The sequence below is a fragment of the Culex pipiens genome, chromosome 1 (assembly GCF_016801865.2).
Source record: "Culex pipiens pallens isolate TS chromosome 1, TS_CPP_V2, whole genome shotgun sequence".
NCBI classification, from domain to species: Eukaryota; Metazoa; Arthropoda; class Insecta; order Diptera; family Culicidae; genus Culex; species Culex pipiens.
In genome coordinates, this window is record NC_068937.1 from 128,980,531 (window position 1) to 129,003,575 (window position 23,045).

A 23,045-nucleotide genomic window follows, 5' to 3' on the forward strand; every position below is an offset into this window, starting at 1 on the left:
CTTTGGTCATTCGACATCTCTAAGTTCTTGGATTTTGTGGACATCTCATCTCGCTTTCATCTCTTTTCACATCAATTAAATACGAGTGAATTTATCTAAAAAACGACAAGAAATACTGATTAGGCACATTTCTATTTTAAAAATGAATGAACAAAATCTAAAGAAATATTTTCTTAATAATTTCTTTACTATGCCGCACTCTATACGGATTTGTGTGGATGGACCTTACTGGCCCAAAAAGCCTGCGAGTTGCTTCATCCGCTGACCCTGTACCACTTCCTGACCAGCTACATAACGCAGAATATCACACAATTGCCTTTCGGAACATTAATTTCTAAACCGAGATTTTGCAACGGATTCGTGTGAACAGACCTTACTAGCTCGACACTGCTGCATCTTTCTTCACACATTAGCATTAAACCAACTTTTCACACAGCAAAACAACATGATTTTTTTCAATGGAGATCACGACACCACGCAACCGGAACAATTCCAAACTTCTCCCAGAGTCTGTCCTCTCTTATCCTGGGACAAAACAAGGCAACAAAAAGTTGTTTACCTTTCAAAGACGCGCCGCCTCAAGAAACGATTTTACTCGCGCCGTCTGAGCGATTCTCTCGTTGGGGGGGGAAGGTCCAGGTTACAGCTACAATATCCGGCAGGATCGCCAATGTGGAATCCCACTATCCAACGAGAGAATCGCCCAGAACGGCGACTCCCTATATTTGAGCCTCTAGCTCGGAACACTGATGACGACTGAATGCCGCGCTCGTTCAATCTGTCAAATCTGCAAAGGGGGACGTCGATATAAACCTTTACGCCGACAAGCAGCCGTAGCGTGTAGTCTACACGCTCAATAGGTTGCATTCAAGTTCCATCCTTATATGCACACCACACATTTTTGACAGCAGAAGTGTTATAAGACAGCAAACAAGCAACGCTTCAAAAAAATACTATTAAAATACTTCACTAAACAGAATAATTTTGACAAGGGTCTTATGTCACCCCAAAACGGACCAAATAAGGCTGGTTCTGTCAGTTCTGAAATAATCGTGTATATAAAAATCATTTCTGCACACATCCCCACAGACAGTTGCTCAGAACTTGATTCGGAGTCGATATGTATACGTGAAGGTGAGTCTCTGAAGTTCATTTTTCGAGTGATGTTATATTCTTGCCTCAGTGAGGTTAGGAAGTGCGTATTGGCCCTTAACGAGGAAGGTGGGGCAATATTATGGACGTTTTGAAAATTACGTCGTTTAGGGACACCCCCCTTGCCAAATTAAGAACAAATTTCAAGTAGGAGCTTTTCTGTCAAGAAGGACCGCGAGGTTAATTTTTCAAAATTGATTTAAAAATCCATTTTAAACTCTTTGTGGTCGTACAAGAGGTCATTTTACTCAGAAAAATAAGCTTTATCGCTGTAAAAAATAATATCAGCAATCTAAGCTTCATTTTAGGACCCAATTTCCCCTTTGAATTTAATGTAACCTTCCAATTTACACCCAAACACCACATCATAACTGATTCTGAGTGTTTCGTACGGTATGTCCACGCATCTCTCCTCCCCTATTGATGCTGTGCAATGATACCCGTTCAGAGAATCTGTTGCTACAATTAATGCAGTGCAGCAGGCACTTAATTTTGCTTCACATTTTTGGGGTTACTCGGTTGAACCGTGGCGATTAGATTGGGTAAAATAAAAAAAAAATAGATCTTGAAAAAACATTAGTAAAACAAAGTGAAAAATTACAAAAAAAAAAACCCCTACATTAACAGACTAGTATTATTTTTCTACAGAATAAAAAAAAAGTGGGATGTGATAACTATGTACGGCAGAAAAAAAAATTCCGCGATCTTACAGTTGTTAGGAAGCATTTTAAACTGCTAGTTGAGCGTATGCAAAAGTTTGTTTGCAACCAAAAGGTTTCAATCTCGAGCAATACTTGAAGATTGGAACAACATTTCCAAACAAACCTTGCATCAACTGCGTGTAGTTTTATTAAAGAGGTATAGTTTTTAATAATAGTGGATAAATAACTCTAGAATTTGTTCTCTTCGGCACAATCTCTCAGCCATCGTTTTGTTTTTGTTAGAGGTTATTGTTCGTTCGTAACACAAAAAATAACTCTACCCTTCGCTTACCTCCCAAGGGTAGAAACACATACACATAGAGACATACAGATATAGATTTGTGGAAATAACGCCCAAACCTTCCCGCTTCTACTCGAGCACCGCCGACGTGGCCATTTCGCTGACGCCACACGTGTTGTCCCCGCGGAACACCCGGTAGTAGCCCTGCTCGCCCCACTTTGGTCCCCACGAGTTCTTGACGATCCAGTACGGCAGCGTCTTGTTGAACATCGGGTACTCCTTAACGCCGTAGCCGACAATCAGCACGCCATGGTCCAGATTCTTCTTGCTGCACAGGGGCTTCCACGGGTGGGAAATTCCTCCGCGGTAGAACTGCATCGCGTTGGCGTTGAGTCCGATCGAAACGGGGCCGTTGGCCACCAGGAACTGCGCAATGGCCGTTTCGTTCTTGGGCAGATCGACGGCTCCCTTGACACGTACGTGGGCCATGGTTTTGTTGAAGTGGCAGGTCTTTTGTTTTTTGGCCAGGTACGGGTACTCGGACTCTAGCTCCAGGCCACCGATCTTCTCGATCGCCCTAAAATAAGTTCATCAGTTAGTACTTTACTACACCGTCTGCCCCTTTTAAAAACTCACTTGTATGCGTCATCCATGAAACCTCCGTTGCAAGCACTGTCGACGGTGTCGCAGTCGAGCAGTTCCTGCTCGGAGTACTCCTCCAACTTTTTCGTCTTGACCTGATGCAAACCCTCGATGTTGCCTACCACGCTGAATGCCCAGCAAGATCCGCAGTTGCCTTGATTTTTCACCTAGAATCGAGTTTTTTTAGGTTAGAATAACCTTTATCCGTTTGACGTTTCGACAAACTCACCTCCGAAACCGCACCCAGCTCCCTCCAATCGAACGCATCCGGCAGTTCCATGTGCTCGTCAATCTCCGCCACCGGATTGCGGATGTGGTTCACCTCGTCCCCTTCCCGCGGTACCACCAGTCCCGTACGCGCCCGGTACTCCGCACTGGTCATGTCGGCAAAGTGCGTAATTCCGTACTTGGCCGTACCCTGCTCGTACTTGTTCAGCTGTTCGATCTTGAACAGATTGTTCTTGAAAATGCGGAACCGCATCTCGTGCTCCAGCGAGCTCTGGTAGGTGCGGTTGTGCCGAGTCTTGAACTTGTCAAACAGGTGACGCGAGTGGTCTTCGCTCTTGGAGTAGTGATGCGCCTCCAGGTTCGGGTGCGGTCGAAGCGAACGCTTGGCCACGGTATGCTGCTGTTGGTTCTCCTGTTCCGGTTCTTCGTCACCGTCACACTTTACGTTGTACTTGCGTTGATCCTTTTCCTCCATCCAAACGCGCTCCCACACGGAGATCTTGCAAACAACGCTGGGATCACCCTTGATCTTGAACGTGTATTTGTACAGAGAACCAGCCACAAGCTGTACGGAGCCTTTAAGAATCTCGAAATCCTGGTACGACTTGGACTTTTCGGTGTTGTAAGCGACCAATCCGGCCCTGATACGCTCCACGTGGCTTTCGTCCCGCAGATCATCCAGCGTGAGATCATTAGACGTACCGACCTTCTTGGCGTGACGACGTTTGCGGGTCTTCTCGTCGCTTCCGTCACAGTTGAACGTGTACTGGTACGCTTGTGTCGGATCCTTCTCTTCCAGCCAGGGACGTTCCCAGGCGTTCAGCTTGCACACTCGATCGGCGCCGTTGACCGGGTACGAGATGTAGTACGTGAACGACCGTCCAGCAACCACTTGAACCGTTCCATTGATGACCTTCGGAGTCTGCTGTTCCGTCGCACTGTTGGCCACCAGGATCTTGTTGATTCGCTTGACGTGTTCGTCTTGGCCAAGTTCCTCCTCGGTCAGCAGACGTTCTCCGCCGAAAGCGCGCTTCGATCGCTTCAAAGCGACAGAGTTGGACTCGTCTTGACCGTCACACGACGACGAGTACTGGTACGCTTCAGCTCCTTCCAACCACGGTCTTTCCCAGGAAACAAACTTGCAGACTCGACGATCACCACCGTCCTGCTTGAATGCCACGAAGTACGTGTACTTAGATCCGGCTACAACCTGACTGGTGCCGTTAATGACCTCCGGTTTGTTGCTTGCGTCACCGCCTGTTCCAACGAGAATCTTGTTGATCCTTCCTAGGTGTTCATCGTTTTTCAGTTCTTCAGCGGACAGCGTCGATGGACATCCGGCACAGGCAAATCGTTTCGTGCGTTTTGTCGGAGCATCCGGACACGAGTACGACACCTTGCGCCATTCTGCCGGTGACTTCTCCTTCAGCCAAATCCGCTCATACGAAGTCAGCTTGCACACTAGCTTGTCCGGATCGTCGTTGAAGGTGACCTTGTACGTGTAAAGAGTTCCCGACACCAACTGCTGGGTCGCTCCCACAATGCGGTACTTTTTCTCCGAGCTACCCAACGAGGACACAAGGATTCCACTGATGCGCTCCTGGTGTTCCGGTTTATTGAACTCCTCCGGGGTCAACTCCAAAGCCCCACCCGTCTTTGGTGCCTTGCTTAGCTTCTTTTTTTCCACGTCACGACGCGAGCGCGTCTTGCCTGCCTCATGGCAGTCGAACTTGTACTCATCGTCACCTTGCAGCGGCGAGAAGATCTTTACTTTGCAGCTTGCCGTCACCTGATCGTCTTCATCTACCAAGTCAACCGTGTAGCGGTAGATGGTACCGGCTACCACCTGGACCGTGCCGCAACGGATCACAAACTTGGAAGACTTCAGGCTACCATCGTTGTATCCCTGCAGTCCGTTCCGGATACGCTCGTTATGCTCCGGTTCGGACACGTCAACCTCTCGATGACCACCCGGAGCGTTGTTCGCAGCACATTCCGACTTGACCAACCGGACTTCCTGATCTTTGACGCGAATCTGAAAGCAAGACATAACATGTAATAACACCGACCTTTGTCCCCTCTCCCCTTTCCTAAGTAAGAACCTCAAGCGTGCAAAACTTGCTGCTCCCATCGATCAGAAGCCGCTTGCACTTGACCACATCCTCGGCCTCTTCGATACAGTGTGAGTTGGCAGTCACGACACGGGCCACAAACAGTTCCCCCTTCTGCTCGACCGCGCTACCAAACTGGTTGATCCGCTTGACGTTGACAACGTCCAGAAGAACGCGCTTGAACTGATCCGCATCCATCGTGTCCAGCATCTCGATCGCCTCCGCAATGATCTTCTCCATGTGATCCATCTCGTTTCGGTCTTCCCCGTTCAGGTCCAAATCCTCAACCGATCGCTTCCTTCTGTACTGGTAGTTGTACGGATTGTACGGGTTCAGGAACGGATTGAAACCGGTGTACGGTCGACCGTAGTGTTCGTGGGACTCCGCGGAAGAGCTTCCGAAGAACGGTGAATAGTGACCGTCGTGCTCGTGCGAGCTCGATCGCGGAGCTCGCTTGTTCCTCTGTTGTGAATCATCAGCGTTGAACTCTCGCAGCAATTCTTCCCGCGTCTGGGGTCGTTGAACTTCCTGCTGCTGCTGATCGTCACTGTCGTCGCTAAAGTGCATCACCACCGAATCGATCTTGGGTGGAGCAAGATCGCGAACCGGCTGGATTACCTGTTGATCTTCGTCGCTTTCCGACGAGTTGTGCTGATCCTCTTCCACGCGATGGGTGACCGTCGCAACGTTGTCGCTAACGACAAACGCCGTCGTGTCTACGTTCGCTTCTCCTCCACCCGGGTTCGTCGTGCGGTAGTAGTTGTCGATGCTGGTTTTGACCTTCTGCAGCAGTTCCGCAAAGACGGGTTCGTACTTGAGCTGGGCATCCCGATTGCCTCCCCTTTGGATCACTTCATCCAATGCTTTCTGTATCTCCTGGTGAGTCTTGAACACCTCCTCGAACGTTGACTGAACCTGCTGATCAAGCGTAAGGTTTGTCGCTGTCGCTGCTTCGGTTGTCGTCGCTTCGGTGTTTTGCTGCTCAACTCGCTTCGGAACGATCACCTCCTCGATCACTTCCTGGCGACGTTCGTCGGCGCTTGTCTCGACTCGACGTTGCTGTTGCGCCTCGCTTCCGAAGAGGAACAGCTGATCCAGCGCATCTTTGGAAGACTCGCTGAGTCCTGGAGTTGTTGCTGGTTCGGTTGTCGTAGTGTGTTCTCTCACTTCGTGCTTCTCAATGATGATTTGGTTGACCAAATCCTTGAAGCGTGACGGCGTCATCTCCTGTTGAGCCCGCACGTTTGGGTCGTAAATCGGGTTCAGTTTGGTGACCACCTCAACGGTGGTCGTTTCGTCCGACGGTGAGGTACAGTTCGAGTGCTCAAGTATCCGATACTTGTCACCACTTTCGGTCGTGATCCATGGTTTTTCGAGGACCGTGAGGGCGCACAACACTTCCAACTGATCTTGGTCGAGCGCTTTCGCGAGCAGTTCGTACCGTACACCGGCAACGACTTCACGGGTCGCCGTCTGGACCTCGACCAAGGAGAATCCTTGGGGTAGGAAGCTTATCGCGATGTAGGACAGACCGCGCAGCGAAGGTCGCAGCTGTTCCTTTGTGCCAAGGGCGTCTACGTGAATCGCGACAAAGCTTTCGCCACTGCCGCTTTTCGTTGACGGTTCGTCCTGTGGATGGAGGGATGTGTGTAGCTATCCGGAGGTTGCTCTCCAGTTGAGGTTAGTGCGCATACAGGTCCAACGATCACCCAACGATGGATTAGCAAGTTTTTATGGTTGATGTGTGTTGTTTTGGTTGAAGGTCGGAGGTTTCGAGTGAGGTTAGGTTTCGACGTGTCATGGCCACTTTTAGAATTTTGTCACGTACCGAAGAGGACCGGGATGTGTGGCGTGAAGCATGCTTGTTTACCAACAGAGTAGTTATTTTGCACGGATGATCAGTTCCAAATGTTTGTTTACTTTTGAGAAAATTTTGATGAACAAATAACATAAATAATTGTAAGGATACTCTCCAGAACAGAATAAGTGTTTCTTGACCCCCTTCGAGATGATATAATAACCAACTGATAAACAAGTTTGCAAGGGAACCACATGGGATTGTTTATATTTGCGTCGGCTTGCGGTGTATTTACTAGGTTATCAGCTTGCGGGACCACGCGAGTTGGAACAGCTTGCGGGTTGTGATAAGAGTCTTGGTGTCGCCATTGATGACCCTCCGGAAGCCATTAGTCATGCTTGGTTAGGTAGGCGGATTTTTAGCACCCATTTTATTACTGTAATTCTATAATACGGACAATACGAACTAATGATTATTACGTCGGCGAAGCGAAACCCCTTAGTAGGCTGCGGGGACGGACAAACGAAACCTGGCATGCTGGGAATCAACAAAAGACAACAAAACTCACGGCCTGCTCCTTGACAAGTTCATGTTCTAAACGCAACCCGGTAGCCAGATAGTCCTGCGTGAATGCGGAAGAAAGTAAAAAGCTCATTTTAATCCAACTGACCTTTGCAGTCGCGGACATTACGACTGATCATGACATACTGCTGAGTGCTGGAGCACCTGGCAAACGCCGCAACGGTTGTTCGAATTGCAAATGATTCCGCAACCCAGTAACCCTTTCGCCAATTAAACCGAAAAAAAATACCGAGTGCCGAGAGTTCAATTGGATGTAATTTGGTCATGCTGTTTTTATTTTTGCAAAGATGGCTGAAGTTGGTGGTTTTGATTTGCGCCGTGCACTCGGATGGCATGGCCAACTAATTAGAATCAATTTGTTGTGTCGCGAGATTTACGTGACCAGCAAACGATCAAGCCTGGGCATGACTTCACTTCGTAGAAAGCAGCAGTAAAGAACCGGTTTCGTGGACGTTCTAGACGGCGCAGAATACTTGAAGAGTACTTGGTGTAGTCAATCGGTGGCTCTGTTCAAAGCATCCGTATAAGCTAAGCTAAAGCAAGTAGTATTAGCTGTAGATTGCGCCGCTCGCAAAGTAATGAATGAAATCACATTCTAATCTTTGCAAGTGGGAAAATGTGAACTAGTAGTCGGCAACGTAGATGAAATTGGAGCACCATTTTGCGATGAGACTAAGTTAGTCACACTTTTTAGCCGAGTTTTAATATGAGGCATTTTTATACCCAATGGTACAAAAACCAACTTGAAATGCGACATAAACCTTCAAATTTGTTGAATCAGCAATTTGTCACTGTGAAGAGTCACTGAACAAAGCAGTTCAGTTTTCTTCGGTTCCATGAAGTCGAAAAGAGCTTCCATCATCAATTATCGAGTATCCGGTCATCGATCTCAAACAAGACACTGAACAGAGAAGATAAAACCCCCAAGGCAGACAACAACAAGCGCCACTTTGTACAAGCAAGTGACGACATTCATCAATGCCTATCAATACTGCTTACGCTGACAGAACAAACAACAAAGTAAAAACGTGAAAATAGGGTCTTTACCTTTACCTCAAAAGAAAGTAAAACAACGCATATTAAAAAAAATCAAAATAAAGTCCATTGTCGCAGGAATCGTTACGCAAATTACAACCTACGCAGCAGGCTACGCGAATCCCCTACCCTACCGATGAGTCATCAAAGAAGACCGCGGACTGCTTGAATCGTCTTGGACAACTCTGCCAAGCCTTCAAAAACAAAAGTCCGACGGCCAAACGCGAAGCGAACGACAAGAAACCGTACAAATCTACGCAAAGAAGTGTTATGTTCTAGAAGAAACAAAAGCCAAGAAATGTAAGCACTGCGACCACTTTCTCGGCCTCAGCTGTTTAGTAACATTACGAACAGATTTGGTTCTACTTTGCATCTTTCTCTCTCGTAGGTATTAGTTTGCTTTATATTTTTGTCTGTGTTACCTTCACATTGTCAGCGCCTGCAGCAGCAGCATCACCACCACTAGTCTCGGTCTGCTCCGTCGCTACCGCAGATTCCTCCTGGCATCTCGCCGCAGATAGGGTTATCGCCAGTAGTATCAAAATATTTACCACCAGCTTGCCGCTCCAGCCGTTCATGATGGAGCGTTCGATGATGTTTCACGAAAGGTTGTTGTTACTGCTGAGACGTCATCCGCAAAAAAAAAAAAAATTCGTACTGCTGATCTTTCCCCCCGTCCTCGCAGTAGTAGGCTACTGCACTTGACCGAACACCCCTACACAAACGCAATGGCAATGTATGTAAACAACACCAATACAGTGATTCACGGCGAAAGAAAGTCCTTTTGTTTACAAATAATCCACGAGAACTGCACAAAAAACACGTCCGTTCACGACGGCTGCCTCCACTCAACTGGTTGCTACGATTGAGCTCTCAGCGTAGTTGAATGGAAATACGGAGGTAGAGAGAAAGACGAGCCTACTGAGACTGTGAGAAAGAGCAAGCGGTTGCATACCTTGCAGGCGCAATCAAGCGAGAATCAAGGGCGGGCATGATTACCGTTTATTCTGAACGTAACATGTGCACAAGCAATCCCTGTTTGAAAAATGTCGCACGTCGTACGAGTTGTCGCACGGTTTTGATTTTACCGTTTCGATATCGATTGGTCAAAAGGACGACAAACGTACGACAAACACTCGACATGCCCGACGTTGTTTTTTCCATCGATTTACCTTCAATTCGACGTCGATTATCGTCGACGCAAACAGTTTGACAGTTCTCTTCAGTTGAACTTGTTCGGACTTGATTGCAACCGAGCCGAACAAATTGTTGTTGGTTTTAGGCTTTGGGAGGATTTTGGCCAGTTTAAAGGTAAGTTGTGTTCTAGATTGAATTACTTTTTCTGCCGGAAAGTTCCGGCCGGAGTGGGCGACAACCAAATCAAATTGTCTTGTATTCCAGATTGCGGTCTTCGTGGCGGTATAGGAGGAAGAGGAGGACGGGAAATATGGATTACTCGGCGAGCCATTCCGGAAGACAGGACGGGAAGGAACCAGTTTGCGATCGAGGAAGCCGTTAGTGTTTGGTGTTTTACTTTCCGCGAGAGGTTGCCTCCATATCTAATGGAACTGGTGAGTCATGTTTTAGAAACGATGGAGGAGGTGTGCTGGGAGTGCGATTGGACGATCGAAATTAAAAATTAGATGAGCATCACAAATTCTTAACTTTTTAATCCAATAATGCTTAAAAAAAACTTCAACGCTGATTTGATTTGATAATTGTAAAATTAAATTATAAAGTTTTTCATTCTTTATTTAAAATTCTAGCATTCCAGAACTTAAGAATGCAAGAAATTGAAAATTCTAAATTCATTTAATTTCTTGATATTGTGCAAATTGTTAATATTCTTAAATTATACAATTCATTAATTTAAAATTCTCAAAGTCTTCAAATATTAAAAAAATAAACTCTAAAATATTAAAATTTTAAAATTGACAATAATTTAAATATTAAAATTCCCTAATTCTTAAATACAAAATTTTTCAATTCATAAATACTAAAAATCTAACATTATAAAGTTCATAAATTCCCAAAACGTTAGTCGCACGAGTTGAAATTTTGAATTCTAAAATTCTAAAAATTATATGTTCTAAAATTCCAAAATTGTAAATTCTAAAAATGCTAAAATTCAAATAATTTATATTTTTAAATAAAAATTATCAAAAATTCTATTTGTTATAAATTCTACGCATTTTAAAAATAAGTAAGTTTCTTAAAATTCTAAAAATTAAAAAAATCTCTTTTTTTTGCACATCTTAAATTTTGATTATTTTAAATAAAACAAATTTAAAAAATTCAAAAAATAAAAAAAAAACAAAAAAAAAAATACAAAATTTTTACAAAATATATTTTTTAAATTTTAAAAATGTTAAAGTTTTTATTTCTTTTAAATATTTTAAACTTTTAAAAATTCTTTTAAAAAAATCTAAAAATTCTTAAATTTTAAAATTGGAAAAATTTAAAATCTATTAACTTTTGAATTTTTTTTTGGTCTAATGAAAAATAGGAGTTAAAAATATCACGAATTGAAGTAAATGATTTTGGTATTGAGGTACTCTCCAATTTTAATATTCAGAAAATTAGAATTTTAGAATTTTAGAATTTTAGAATTTTAGAATTTTAGAATTTTAGAATTTTAGAATTTTAGAATTTTAGAATTTTAGAATTTTAGAATTTTAGAATTTTAGAATTTTAGAATTTTAGAATTTTAGAATTTTAGAATTTTAGAATTTTAGAATTTTAAAATTTTAGAATTTTAGAATTTTAGAATTTTAGAATTTTAGAATTTTAGAATTTTAGAATTTTAGAATTTTAGAATTTTAGAATTTTAGAATTTTAGAATTTTAGAATTTTAGAATTTTAGAATTTTAGAATTTTAGAATCTTAGAATTTTAGAATTTTAGAATTTTAAAATTTTAGAATTTTAGAATTTTAGAATTTTAGAATTTTAGAATTTTAGAATTTTAGAATTTTAGAATTTTAGAATTTTAGAATTTTAGAATTTTAGAATTTTAGAATTTTAGAATTTTAGAATTTTAGAATTTTAGAATTTTAGAATTTTAGAATTTTAGAATTTTAGAATTTTAGAATTTTAGAATTTTAGAATTTTAGAATTTTAGAATTTTAGAATTTTAGAATTTTAGAATTTTAGAATTTTAGAATTTTAGAATTTTAGAATTTTAGAATTTTAGAATTTTAGAATTTTAGAATTTTAGAATTTTAGAATTTTAGAATTTTAGAATTTAATGATGAGATGATGATGCTGAAATTTGTAAACGTTTGATCATTAAATATTTTTAGAATTCTCAAATTTGGTACAAATTTTAAATAATAATAATATTGTCGGATTTTTTAATTATTTGCAGTAATTTGAGTTTTATACGTTTTTAAATTTAAATTTTTAAGATGTCTTCAATTAGAATTCTTTTTAAAAAAAACAATGCGCCATGGGTTTTCTATGAACATAGGACATTTTGTAAAAGTACGCGAGAATAAATAAATTTAGTTTTTCTTTTATAGTTACAAAATATTTGAATGTTACATATTTGAAATTATTGTTTTGAAATTTTATTATTATATTTATTATTGAATTCTGAATTTAATTTATAAATTCTTGCCAATTGTTGATTGATGTTATATTTTTTCAGGCAACAAACATATTCTGATCTGATCCTGCCGGAAACCATGCGTCCCCGTGTGGTCCCGCGTGGCTTCCGTAGAACCCAAGGAAGCAGCCTCTCGTACTCCGGTAAACATCAATCCGTCGGATGTTCAAGATCGTCGCCAAGGTGTCACATCCGGGTTTTGATCAGCGCGTCGAGGAGCAAAAGTCCAACACGGCCAAGATGCTGCCACGGCCGCCTCCAACATCCAAGCCGGAAGCTGCGGTCAAGGCAAATCCCGAAGGAAGCAAAGTTGGAGAAGAATCGGCGATCCGCAAGTGAAATTAAGTGAACAAGTAAATATTTTTGTGAAATTTTGACAGTTGAAATAAAAAAAAACAATAAAAACAAAACAACAGTTTTTTCAACTGCAACATAACCTAAAAATCCGAAATGACAGCACACGACAATAGCACGACATTCTAAATAACAAAACCGTGCGACGTCGGTCGAATGTCGTACGACAATGTCGTACAATTTCGATCATCGATCGCACGACAAATACGACATTTTGGTGCAAAAACGTATGACATTCGTGCGAATGTCGCACGACATTGTCGTGCGACGTCGTACGGTTGCACGGACGACAAACGACGGACGTCCGACGGACTTTTCAGTCAGGGAACTAGTACGACATGGGTATCTTGCTGCAAAGAGACGAATACTGGCGACGCTCGGCCGGATCTGTCAGACGAGAATTTTCTTGAGCTGTCAATGCGCACGCTATCGGACCCACGACGAACTCCACGTTGTACTTGTACTTGGTTCCAGCACCTGCCTCACTGACTCCGCCGATGATTGTCAAGTCGCTACAATAAACAACCCCTAATCAGCGAGACCAATCCTTTGGACGAACTCCTAGAACCTACCTATAATCCTCGATGCCCTCCGACTGCAAGATCCGCTCAACTCTGCCCTCGTGAACGTTCTTTGCAAGTTCCTCGCGGGACAGCACCTCCGGACAGCCGAGACAGTGTACCCCCGGTAGAACATTCTTCCCAGGGTTGTACGAACACGTGTACGAAACCACTGGCTGTTCGAGCATCAACTTGCGCATCTTCCGCGGAGGTTCGGACGACGCCAGCTCGCACGGTCTCTGGCGGGGATCGTCCGCGAACACGACCCGGTAGCGGTAGTGAACGGTGCCAACGACCTGTTCCTGCGTTGCCGAGACGATCCGGAATTTGGGGGCAAAAACCTGCACCGGACTGTACAGCAGGATGTTTCTGACGCGATCCTGGTGTTCGGTTTTGTTGAATTGACTGGTGGAAAGGGTTACGGTAGTGGCGGGGGGAATTTTCTTAGGTGGTCCACCGGCCACAAGAACCGATGAAATCACCACAAATGACATTACAACATGGAACATGGTTAAAGCGCGTATGTTTTCTACGAAGATTTCGACTCTAATGAAGGTTTTGTGAACACTTTGAACAAAACCCTGTTTGAACACCTGTCTAAATACACTCGCTGTTCCTGATTTTTATTTACTGCTAAGAAGAGGATAGTGAACGTACTAGATTTGTTGGGATGATAATATTGTCTACTAGATTTAAGAAACATTAAGATTTCCCTAACACGGACGTCAGAATCAAATAAACTCTCGATGAAACTACAACTTTTTGTCGTGCCGTTAATTTTAAAAGCATGCTTGCTTACCTTATAGATGACCTTCTTCGCGGCTTTTTTATAAAATCATCTGTTGTTGACACTTTTGAAAACCCAACTTTCAAGCCCCAAACACTTTTGTTAAAGAAATCCGCATTTTCTTTTCTTGGGAGCGCCAGTCAGCCGTCGTTGATACTTTTGCAAACTCAATTTCAAAGCTCCAAATACTGCGTTTCCAACTTCTTGAGTTTCGGTAGCTCGCTGCTGTCTGTGTCCAAAACGAAGTCCAAGATATCTGTAAGTAAACAATACATGTTCGTTAAGAGGTTTGTTTATAATTACGCTACATCTAATGAAATCACAAACAAATAGGTGCCCAATCCCGCCTGGCGGGCATGTCCACATTTTCACACTCACGAGGCACCGTTTCCGGTAACCACGGGACACCGATAAACACAAACAAGAACTTTTTTTCTTGCTGGTGGTGAAAATTTGCGTGCAGTGTAAATCGTTTTACAAAAAAACTCCAGAATCTCAAAAAATGCCAGCACTCGAGCGTTCCGCTTGAACCCGTAGACAATGTCCGGCCACGGGCGGTCAGTGTTCTTGAATTCTTGCATCAAAAAGCCGCTGAATCCGGCCAGCAAGCATCCAGTTCCGTCGTACCTGGTACCGCAGTGCAGTTTGGACCGAGGTCCCGAAGACCAGCAGCGTCTGCAAAACTTGGACATGATTACGCGTAAGAAGGCCACCAGCAAGTGTCCGTTGGTTCGGAACGGTCACCCCTCGAGGACACGGACCAAGTGCTGCTCGATTACGCACCAGTTGCGGAAGGAGTCGGACAACTTCCAATCGCTGGTTAAGTTTTACGACAGCATTCCCGACTACGATGACCTGAACCATCTACCGAATGAGGAGTTTTACCACAAGCTGAATACACTTCGGAAGAAGCAGCGGGAGTTGAGATTTTCTTGCTTTAACGCGGCTTTTGAACCCGGATGTAGCAGCAGCAGACGTTCCAAGCGCGATGACAACGATAATGAGTCGCTCAGCTCGTGGAGCAAGTCACCTCCAGCGGTGCAGCAGAGTGGGATTCTCAATGGGACGACCCGAAAGGGTTCAGCGAAATCGGTTCGAATTGAAGCCACTGCGATGGCGGGGAAGGATGACACCAAAGAGGACAGTTCCGAGGGAAGACCTTCCCGCAGGAGGTTCCGCGCTGGAACGCCTTTTATTTCAGACCACGAAGATAGTACAAAGAACGCTTCGACGTGCACCACTCCGATCAACTCGGACTTTGTTGAACGGTATGATCGCTATTGTAAGCGGAATCTACGCTGCAAGTCGGCCTCTCCCATACGGGACTATTCTAAGATCACCATTCCACAACCGTACAAAATGACTCAACGGGAGGAGGACGAACGAGCGCTACAAGATCTGCTGGTCACCAGCCAAAACGCCTTCTCATCATCCAAGGAGACTCTCAACAAGCTAACTTCCACGATCAAGGCGAACCCGGTTCCCATCACTTCTCGAATTCCTCTATTCAACACCATCATGGCCGACCAGGAGTACCGGAACCGGCTAGCAAAGCTCAACTCCGAAATCGAGCTGCAGTCCCAGATGAAGCCATTCCATTTCAGCGAGCGCCTCAACCGTCCCCACAGCCGATGCCTCAGCCGTAGCCTGTCCTCACCGGCCCTCCTGACCACCGGCTTCGAAACCCTCCCTAAACCATCCACTTCTTCCTTCAAAGCCAAACCCTGCCCAAAGAACCTGTTCAGCAACTATTTCTACTTCAAGATGTGGGAGGAGGACTACTTCCGGAACATGAACAAGCGACTCCGCGCCGAGGAACTCATGCGGCAGTCCTCCCTGCCTCCGGCCATGGCCCGTCGGGAGCGAAACTCCCAAAACCAACAACAGCTGATGCGAAAGGGACCGTCGCGCGTCGATTCCGCCGACTCTCCGTCGAAGAAGGGCAAACGAAAGCGCAAATCGAAGCGCAGTTCCAAGCGGAAAAAGGGCATCGAAGAGCGATGCGTGGAGTTCTTTTCCGGAGCGTTCGAAGCCGGCTCGTCGACGCCGTCGCAGTCCAAGTGCGTCGGAAAGGTGAGTTGACTAAGTTGATCAAGCGTGATCAGTTTGAGTGAATCCGTGTATTTTCCAGCTGCTCTACCCGTCGAGCAACTCGAGCTGCACGGGTAGCGTGGACGCGAACCCCGGAACCAGCGCAACGCCGATCTACCCGGTGAACCGTCCGAATCTGGCCGCTACGCTGCGTACCGAGTGGTGCCGCAAGAAGCTGCGCGATCTTGACCTGGAGGACAGTGGTACCGACTCGGTCAAGAAGGCGCCCAAGTTCCAGTGGGGCGTCAAAAAGTCGCAGGCCTTTCAGAACTTGAACATTGAGTAAGTCATGTGTGGGGAGGGTAGTTTCGGATTCGAACCTGAAGATGTTTTGATTTCAGTCACAGTCACCAGGAGGAGCTGAATTTGCGATTGGCGACTCGCCGAGCGGAACAGAAGCTAAGGCAGGAAGAGCATGCGATTAATATGGAGTTGATGAGACAGCGGGTGAAGGCGGCTCCGCTGCTGCTGGAAGGTCCTCCGCAATGGGGCCCTCGGTTGGGTCACGTAGCCCATCGCTGCATGACCAGCGGGGGCGGTGATGGAAAGGGAGATCCGTTGTTTACCAAGTCCGAGAAGGGTAAAGGCTTCAAGAAGAGTGGCAGTGGCGGCGTAGACAAAGGTAAGTCGGGTCGGGCCAGTCGTGACAAGAACCATCGTGAGGACAAGCGCAGCTACAGCGGTAGCAAGCTCAGCAACTACACGGACTCGTCGTCCAAGCTGTGCGACGATGAGCTGGATAGCCATTTCACCGATGATGTTTGAAGACACCATTTTGTTTTCCCTTTGAGTGTGAACAATCAAAATAAACGCGGATGTAAACAAAGAGCTCACACTTTGTTTACACCGACCTAGCATTCTTTGTGTTGTTGAGTTTGGAGATGTAGCTAGCGTAAGGTTCCGTTCAGCTTCCGTGCAATATTTATCTGTGGTTCTGTATTCAAATATATCAAGTGTGCCGTCAAAACAAAACATTGGTCTTTATTGGAAGTAAACAAAAAAGAAAATACGAACTTTATTGGTAAACACAAGCTTCTGTGTTAAACGTAAACAAAACAAACAAAGCTGTCAAGCCCCAATCATGGACTGCTCGACCTGGGACAGATGGGTCGACTCGCTGTTGATCACCTCGGCCGTCGATCGAGCTTCTCGGATCTTGTCCAAAATGTGACGGTTCTCGTCCATTAGCTTGACCACGAGCAAAAATTGCTGGCTCAGAAACTCCTCCGGAGCCATCGAGTTCCGTCGATTTTCACCCGTAAGCATAGCATCCGGCGGGTAGCGTTGCGAGTTGAAGACATTGACTTTGACTGTGGGATTATAAGGGGGTGAGGGTTAGCGAAGGTCTGATGATCTCGCGATCGTGATCGCTTACCAAGGTACGCAAAATGGGTCAGGATGAGGAAGATGCACTCGAGTACACAGATGATACTCAGCGCCAAGATCATCGGGAAGCGCTTGATGTGGCAGTCAATAAAGAAATGGGCACCGAAATACTCCAGGAAGATCGTGTGCATCGTCAGAATGATCAGGTTGCAGAACGAAACCAACTGAAGGGGCAGCTTTTTGTTGCGATGCGTCCAGCGCAGGAACCGATGGTAGCCCAGTATCTTCAACCGGTTGTGGGACTTTTTCACATACAGATGAACACACTAGAAGCAAAACGGAGGGTTAACAACCCATGGTCATCAACAACGACAGATCATCTTACGTAGGTCGCCATCCACAAGCCTGCTCTTCCCAGCAACATAATGTAGTACCCGTTGCATCCGTCATTGATAAAGCATCCGTAGTATCCGTACACCAGACCCGTTCCGGTCAACACCAGCGAACAGACCATCTGAATCCTGTGGAAACCAGTCAAGAACCCCGATGAAAACATAACCTCACTATGTCAAACAACAACGAAAAGCAGCTCACCAAACCACCAGCGAAGTGTTGAGCGGTTCGAAGCGAATCCGCGGGATGTCCTCCTCGCCGATCAAGCTGGACGAGCGCAGGGACTGTTGATCGCCGCCGGCACTCTGCTGCTGTTGTCGGCTGCCCATGGCGCTGTACGAGGACTCGCCTCGAAACAGAAAGAACGGTGGCATGAAGCTGCGGCTTAGGAAGGACATCTTGCTGGCACTCGACACGGACGGACACTGCTGACAGAAATGATGAAGGTCAGCAATGGCGGCTACTCGCGAGACGCGAGCCATGTGGTATAAAAGGCGACCTTGGACAACGACGTCGTACCATTAGTATAGCGGTGGTAGAATGTTGAGATCAATTCCAAATGTGCAAATGAATGATAGGACGATTTTGGTGGATGATGTACCGCAACATGCTTCCGATAAACGAGCATCTTTAACGAGTCTTCGCAGTGCGAAGAAACCTTCCGACCCTCTTTTATCTTGAAAATCTTCAGGTAAGAGCATCGATCATTCCAAGGAATTTGAGCGCATCTGTCAAGTACACTTTTCGCAGCTTCCACTGGTTGGTAGCCATTGGACTGTTCACCCTCGGACTGTACTTGACCCTAAAACCCCAGATCAACTGCACGGGATACAACCTGATCGTGTAACTTCAGGTGGGCTTCTGGATCGGCACCTGCCAAGCCTTCCTGTAGGAAGATACTGCGTCAAGACTATCGACTGTACCGCCGGCTATCGATCTACCGCAAGCGACCGCTGCAGATCGTGTCCGTGTGGAATACGGTGCTGATCGTGACCCAGGAGTACGTTTCCAACCACTGCCCTCAGCATGAGTCCGGTTTGACCAACGGCGAAGAATGCAAAGTTATTTGGTCCGCTCCACAGACTTTTATCGTGGCATTCAGCGGTCTGCAGTTACTGGCGCTTACCGCTTTCTACGTGCCTGCCTTCGGTAAGTGTTTAGAGAGTCCATAATAATAATAGGCTTGGTAAATCTTACAGTGAAATTGATTGGGATTGCCTGTCGAGCGGAACTTAGGCACAGGTTCGAAACGAGATCGGCTAGGTTAAAAACCTTGGAGATTCGTCCGCAATTGACGATCGAGGATCGCCTAATGCAGTGTGCCGAACAGGTCTAGGAGATCCAACGAGTAAACAAAAAGTTAAGACAAACGGCGAAAAAGTTGGGGATCAATGATGATGTCGAATGTTTAATAAACAAATAACAACATTGTTTGTATATTTCCATACAAAAATACGATAATAAACGTATACAATTTCTGTAAACAGCGATACAAAAAAAAGAGAACAAAATGTCACTCCTACTCCAACGCGCCAATGTCCAAAGCCTCCCTCCTCAGCTGCTGATTGGCCACAGTCAAAATCTTGATCTGCTCCGCCTGGCGCATCAGCCGCCAGTTGACCGGGATCTCGTCCTGGTTCGAGAGCGTCCCGTTGGACATGTCTTCCTCCTGCTCCTGAGACGTCAACGACTTGAGCAAACGTTCTACCGAAAATAAAAAAGAAACAAAGGTCATTTCAATGGGATCATATGATCCATGTGGCGTACTCACTAATGGCCGGCACGTAGAAGATTCCCAGCATGATCGTCTCCAGCCCGCAGAAGATCACGATAAACAGCTGCGGCGTCATGTCCGGACCGATCGCGCTGCAAATGTTCGCGCCGTAGTCCTTCACGTGGAACTGCTTGGTCGCGTAACCCTGGGCCGCGATCAGCACCGCATTCCAAAGCGAGACGACCTTGAGCGGCGCCTTGCGGTAGCATATCATGTCCCGGTACAGGTTGTAGTTCTGGTTGATCAACCGCCGGCACGGAGCCTTGATCAGCTCGTGCTGGATGAACGTACCGATCCAGTACACCATCCGGAGATAAACCACAACAAAGTACACGTGACACGAGTACGCCTCGTTGGGCGGAACCAAGGTCATCGCTAGCCCGATGATCAAGATGGCGAACGACGCGATCCAGTGCACGCTGAACGCGGTGATCAACGCCCACGGCTTGAAGCTGCTGCCGCCGACGATCTCCGGCTCGGACACCACGCTGGACTGCCGCGGCAGGATCGAATCCGTCAGCTTGTTGGGCACTTCCGGGATCGGCGAGATGCCCCGCGGAATCTGCACACTAACGCTGGGTTTCGTCGGGGGCTTCGGCGCCGGTTCAACCTGCACCTCCGGAACGGGGACGGGATCCGGTTGCGGCGTAGGTTCCGGCTGTGGCACCGGGGGTTCGGGAGATGGTTTGGGCCGCTTTTTCTCGTGCTTGGTTCGCTTGACCGGCTTGGGTTTGGGCTTGGGGGCAGACTTCGAATCGGCACCATGTTCTTCTGGCTGCTGCTGCTGCTCCGAGTCGGTATGCTCCGGGGCAGATTCCGCCGATTCGGGCTGTGACGCGGGCGGTTGCTGGTCTGGGTCCATTGTCGCGTTACTGTGGGGTGCTTTCAGAGTCGTGGACGCGTCGAGAAGGACTGACCGGTTACGGTGATCTTTCCGTAGCTGTCACGAGTCCATCGCTCTTTCAAGTCATGGGCATGTGGTATAAATCGGGATTTTAAGGGAGTTTGTGGTATGTGTTGTAACCCTTTAGAGACCTGAGGTCACTTCATATAAAGGCCTTCTAGATTTAACTCGATGATTATTGCGATCGTTTTCAGTAGATCAATCCAAATATTATTACGTACGACGCCCTAAATATTTGAAGCGACGATCGTTAACCTAAATAAATAAAATTCTTAAATTCTTATTTTTTCTAATTTTAATTTTTTTTTTAAGCTTTATTCTTAAATTCCTAAATTCACAAATACATGAATTTTAAATACTAAAATTCAACAATTCTTAAATTCTTATATTCTTAAATTCTTAAATTCTTAAATTCTTAAATTCTTAAATTCTTAAATTCTTAAATTCTTAAATTCTTAAATTCTTAAATTCTTAAATTCTTAAATTCTTAAATTCTTAAATTCTTAAATTCTTAAATTCTTAAATTCTTAAATTCTTAAATTCTTAAATTCTTAAATTCTTAAATTCTTAAATTCTTAAATTCTTAAATTCTTAAATTCTTAAATTCTTAAATTCTTAAATTCTTAAATTCTTAAATTCTTAAATTCTTAAATTCTTAAATTCTTAAATTCTTAAATTCTTAAATTCTTAAATTCTTAAATTCTTAAATTCTTAAATTCTTAAATTCTTAAATTCTTAAATTCTTAAATTCTTAAATTCTTAAATTATTAAATTCTCAAAATTCTTAAATTCTTAAATTCTTAAATTCTTAAATTCTTAAATTCTTAAATTCTTAAATTCTTAAATTCTTAAATTCTTAAATTCTTAAATTCTTAAATTCTTAAATTCTTAAATTCTTAAATTCTTAAATTCTTAAATTCTTAAATTCTTAAATTCTTAAATTCTTAAATTCTTAAATTCTTAAATTCTTAAATTCTTAAATTCTTAAATTCTTAAATTCTTAAATTCTTAAATTCTTAAATTCTTAAATTCTTAAATTCTTAAATTCTTAAATTCTTAAATTCTTAAATTCTTAAATTCTCAAATTCTTAAATTCTTAAATTCTTAAATTCTCAAATTCTTAAATTCTTAAATTCTTAAATTCTTAAATTCTTAAATTCTTGAATTCTTAAATTCTTAAATTCTTAAATTATTAAATTCTTAAATTCTTAAATTCTTAAATTCTTAAATTCTTAAATTCTTAAATTCTTAAATTCTTAAATTCTTAAATTCTTAAATTCTTAAATTCTTAAATTCTTAAATTCTTAAATTCTTAAATTCTTAAATTCTTAAATTCTTAAATTCTTAAATTCTTAAATTCTTAAATTCTTAAATTCTTAAATTCTTAAATTCTTAAATTCCTAAATTCTTAAATTCTTAAATTATTAAATTCTCAAAATTCTTAAATTCTTAAATTCTTAAATTCTTAAATTCTTAAATTCTTAAATTCTTAAATTCTTAAATTCTTAAATTCTTAAATTCTTAAATTCTTAAATTCTTAAATTCTTAAATTCTTAAATTCTTAAAATTGTTCAAACCCCCAAAATTTTAAATGTCTAAATTGTTGTTTTTACTTAAATTTTTCTTACTTTATAAATTGGATTAAAAAAAATATATTAGTTTTTGAATACAGTCCAGACTCTTTTATCCGAAGGCCTCGGAAAAATTCCACTCGGATAATCAAATTACGAAAAAAAAATCTTTGTTTTTTATTTTAGATTTAGAAAAATACGAAAAAATATTTTTTGTCCGTGATTCGATTATCCGAAATCCCATAGAAACCTTCGAATAATTGAGTAGTGACTGTATATGTATTTTTAAATACCCAACTCAAATCAAATCATTTTTTTTTTAAATTTCTAAACATGAATGCATATTGTAGAACTTTGAAACTTTCTTAATTTTAAAAGCCTGATTTTTTTTTTTTTGGTTTAATATTTCTGAATATAATTTTTTCAAGTTGCTGATTTTTTTAATCAATATTCGAAAATAAAATTATTTTTTTTAAATTAAGCATATATTTATTTATTTTTTCTTTTGCCAGAAAATTATTGATTATTTTTATAACTTTTCCCTATGTTTACTTCATCCTGAGCTAAAAACTAAATCTGTCCTTTTAAATCATTTTCGGCGTTTTAAGATTCTGCGTTTTGAGGTTCGGCCTCAGGATTATATAATGGTTATATTACATAGAATACCCAATTATTTCAACGTTTGTAATTCTCAGTCGCATTAAAATAGACAAGTCCAAATTGTTTGATTTTTTCATCAAAATGCCAAATAGGGGAAATATACCCTTTCTAATCAAACACCTATCTTCGTCATATGGAGAGTTTGATTCTCGATTTAAGCTCCAAAAATACTATTTAGGCTATAAACTTACCAGCAACAGCACCGCCTGGAGTAAGCACGCAAATTTATGCCATTTACTGGCCAGAAAGTGCAAATTTAATGCACTTTTGATCATAATTTCTATTTTGCGAGACCAATTCTCATCATTTTGATGGCACACACATCCACACGCAAGATCAGAGGTTAACTGCTTAACGAAAGTCGCCATCAATATCTTTTCACTTGCGCTAACGATGTCAAAGCGCTTAAGATATAAAATTGCTTCCAACTACCGGCAACATGTTCTTTTGACCATTACTTAGTTACTCACTTGAAAAATAATCCAGAAAAATGTAAATAATTAGCTAGCACCATCAAAAAAAACAAACGC

The 23,045-nt window shown here is 43.1% G+C and overlaps 6 protein-coding genes across 7 annotated transcripts; 2 read left to right on the forward strand and 4 right to left on the reverse strand.

Moving 5' to 3' along the window:
- Positions 1-1,858: 1,858 nt before the first annotated feature.
- On the reverse strand, positions 1,859-9,325 carry LOC120425365 (uncharacterized). Of its 2 annotated transcripts, XM_039589871.2 has the most exons (6): positions 8,913-9,325; positions 7,442-7,495; positions 5,067-6,704; positions 2,966-4,999; positions 2,731-2,903; positions 1,859-2,671 (listed from the first exon to the last, which is right to left on the reverse strand). In XM_039589871.2, the coding sequence occupies exons 1-6, from the start codon at positions 9,066-9,068 to the stop codon at positions 2,224-2,226; spliced, it is 4,503 nt and encodes a 1,500-aa protein (XP_039445805.1). In that variant the 5' UTR covers positions 9,069-9,325; the 3' UTR covers positions 1,859-2,223. The 2 variants fall into 2 exon arrangements, with proteins under 2 accessions (XP_039445805.1, XP_039445807.1); XM_039589873.2 differs by lacking the exon at positions 7,442-7,495.
- Positions 9,326-12,769: 3,444 nt separating this feature from the next.
- Positions 12,770-13,530, reverse strand: LOC120425375 (uncharacterized). Its single transcript, XM_039589886.2, has 2 exons — positions 13,022-13,530; positions 12,770-12,961 (listed from the first exon to the last, which is right to left on the reverse strand). Exons 1-2 carry the CDS (start codon positions 13,516-13,518, stop codon positions 12,778-12,780), a joined length of 681 nt encoding a protein of 226 aa, XP_039445820.1. The 5' UTR covers positions 13,519-13,530; the 3' UTR covers positions 12,770-12,777.
- A 787-nt stretch (positions 13,531-14,317) lies between these two features.
- On the forward strand, positions 14,318-16,703 carry LOC120425366 (protein FAM161A). The gene is made up of 3 exons (XM_039589874.2): positions 14,318-15,869; positions 15,928-16,169; positions 16,229-16,703. Exons 1-3 carry the CDS (start codon positions 14,337-14,339, stop codon positions 16,650-16,652), a joined length of 2,199 nt encoding a protein of 732 aa, XP_039445808.1. The 5' UTR covers positions 14,318-14,336; the 3' UTR covers positions 16,653-16,703.
- A 138-nt stretch (positions 16,704-16,841) lies between these two features.
- On the reverse strand, positions 16,842-18,103 carry LOC120425373 (uncharacterized). Its single transcript, XM_039589881.1, has 4 exons — positions 17,808-18,103; positions 17,599-17,734; positions 17,263-17,539; positions 16,842-17,197 (listed from the first exon to the last, which is right to left on the reverse strand). Exons 1-4 carry the CDS (start codon positions 18,086-18,088, stop codon positions 16,956-16,958), a joined length of 936 nt encoding a protein of 311 aa, XP_039445815.1. The 5' UTR covers positions 18,089-18,103; the 3' UTR covers positions 16,842-16,955.
- LOC120425388 (uncharacterized) lies at positions 18,087-19,090 on the forward strand. The gene is made up of 3 exons (XM_039589905.2): positions 18,087-18,091; positions 18,460-18,755; positions 18,806-19,090. Exons 1-3 carry the CDS (start codon positions 18,087-18,089, stop codon positions 18,940-18,942), a joined length of 438 nt encoding a protein of 145 aa, XP_039445839.2. The 3' UTR covers positions 18,943-19,090.
- LOC120425370 (uncharacterized) lies at positions 19,014-20,313 on the reverse strand. The gene is made up of 2 exons (XM_039589879.2): positions 19,378-20,313; positions 19,014-19,310 (listed from the first exon to the last, which is right to left on the reverse strand). Exons 1-2 carry the CDS (start codon positions 20,240-20,242, stop codon positions 19,126-19,128), a joined length of 1,050 nt encoding a protein of 349 aa, XP_039445813.1. The 5' UTR covers positions 20,243-20,313; the 3' UTR covers positions 19,014-19,125.
- Positions 20,314-23,045: the final 2,732 nt, after the last annotated feature.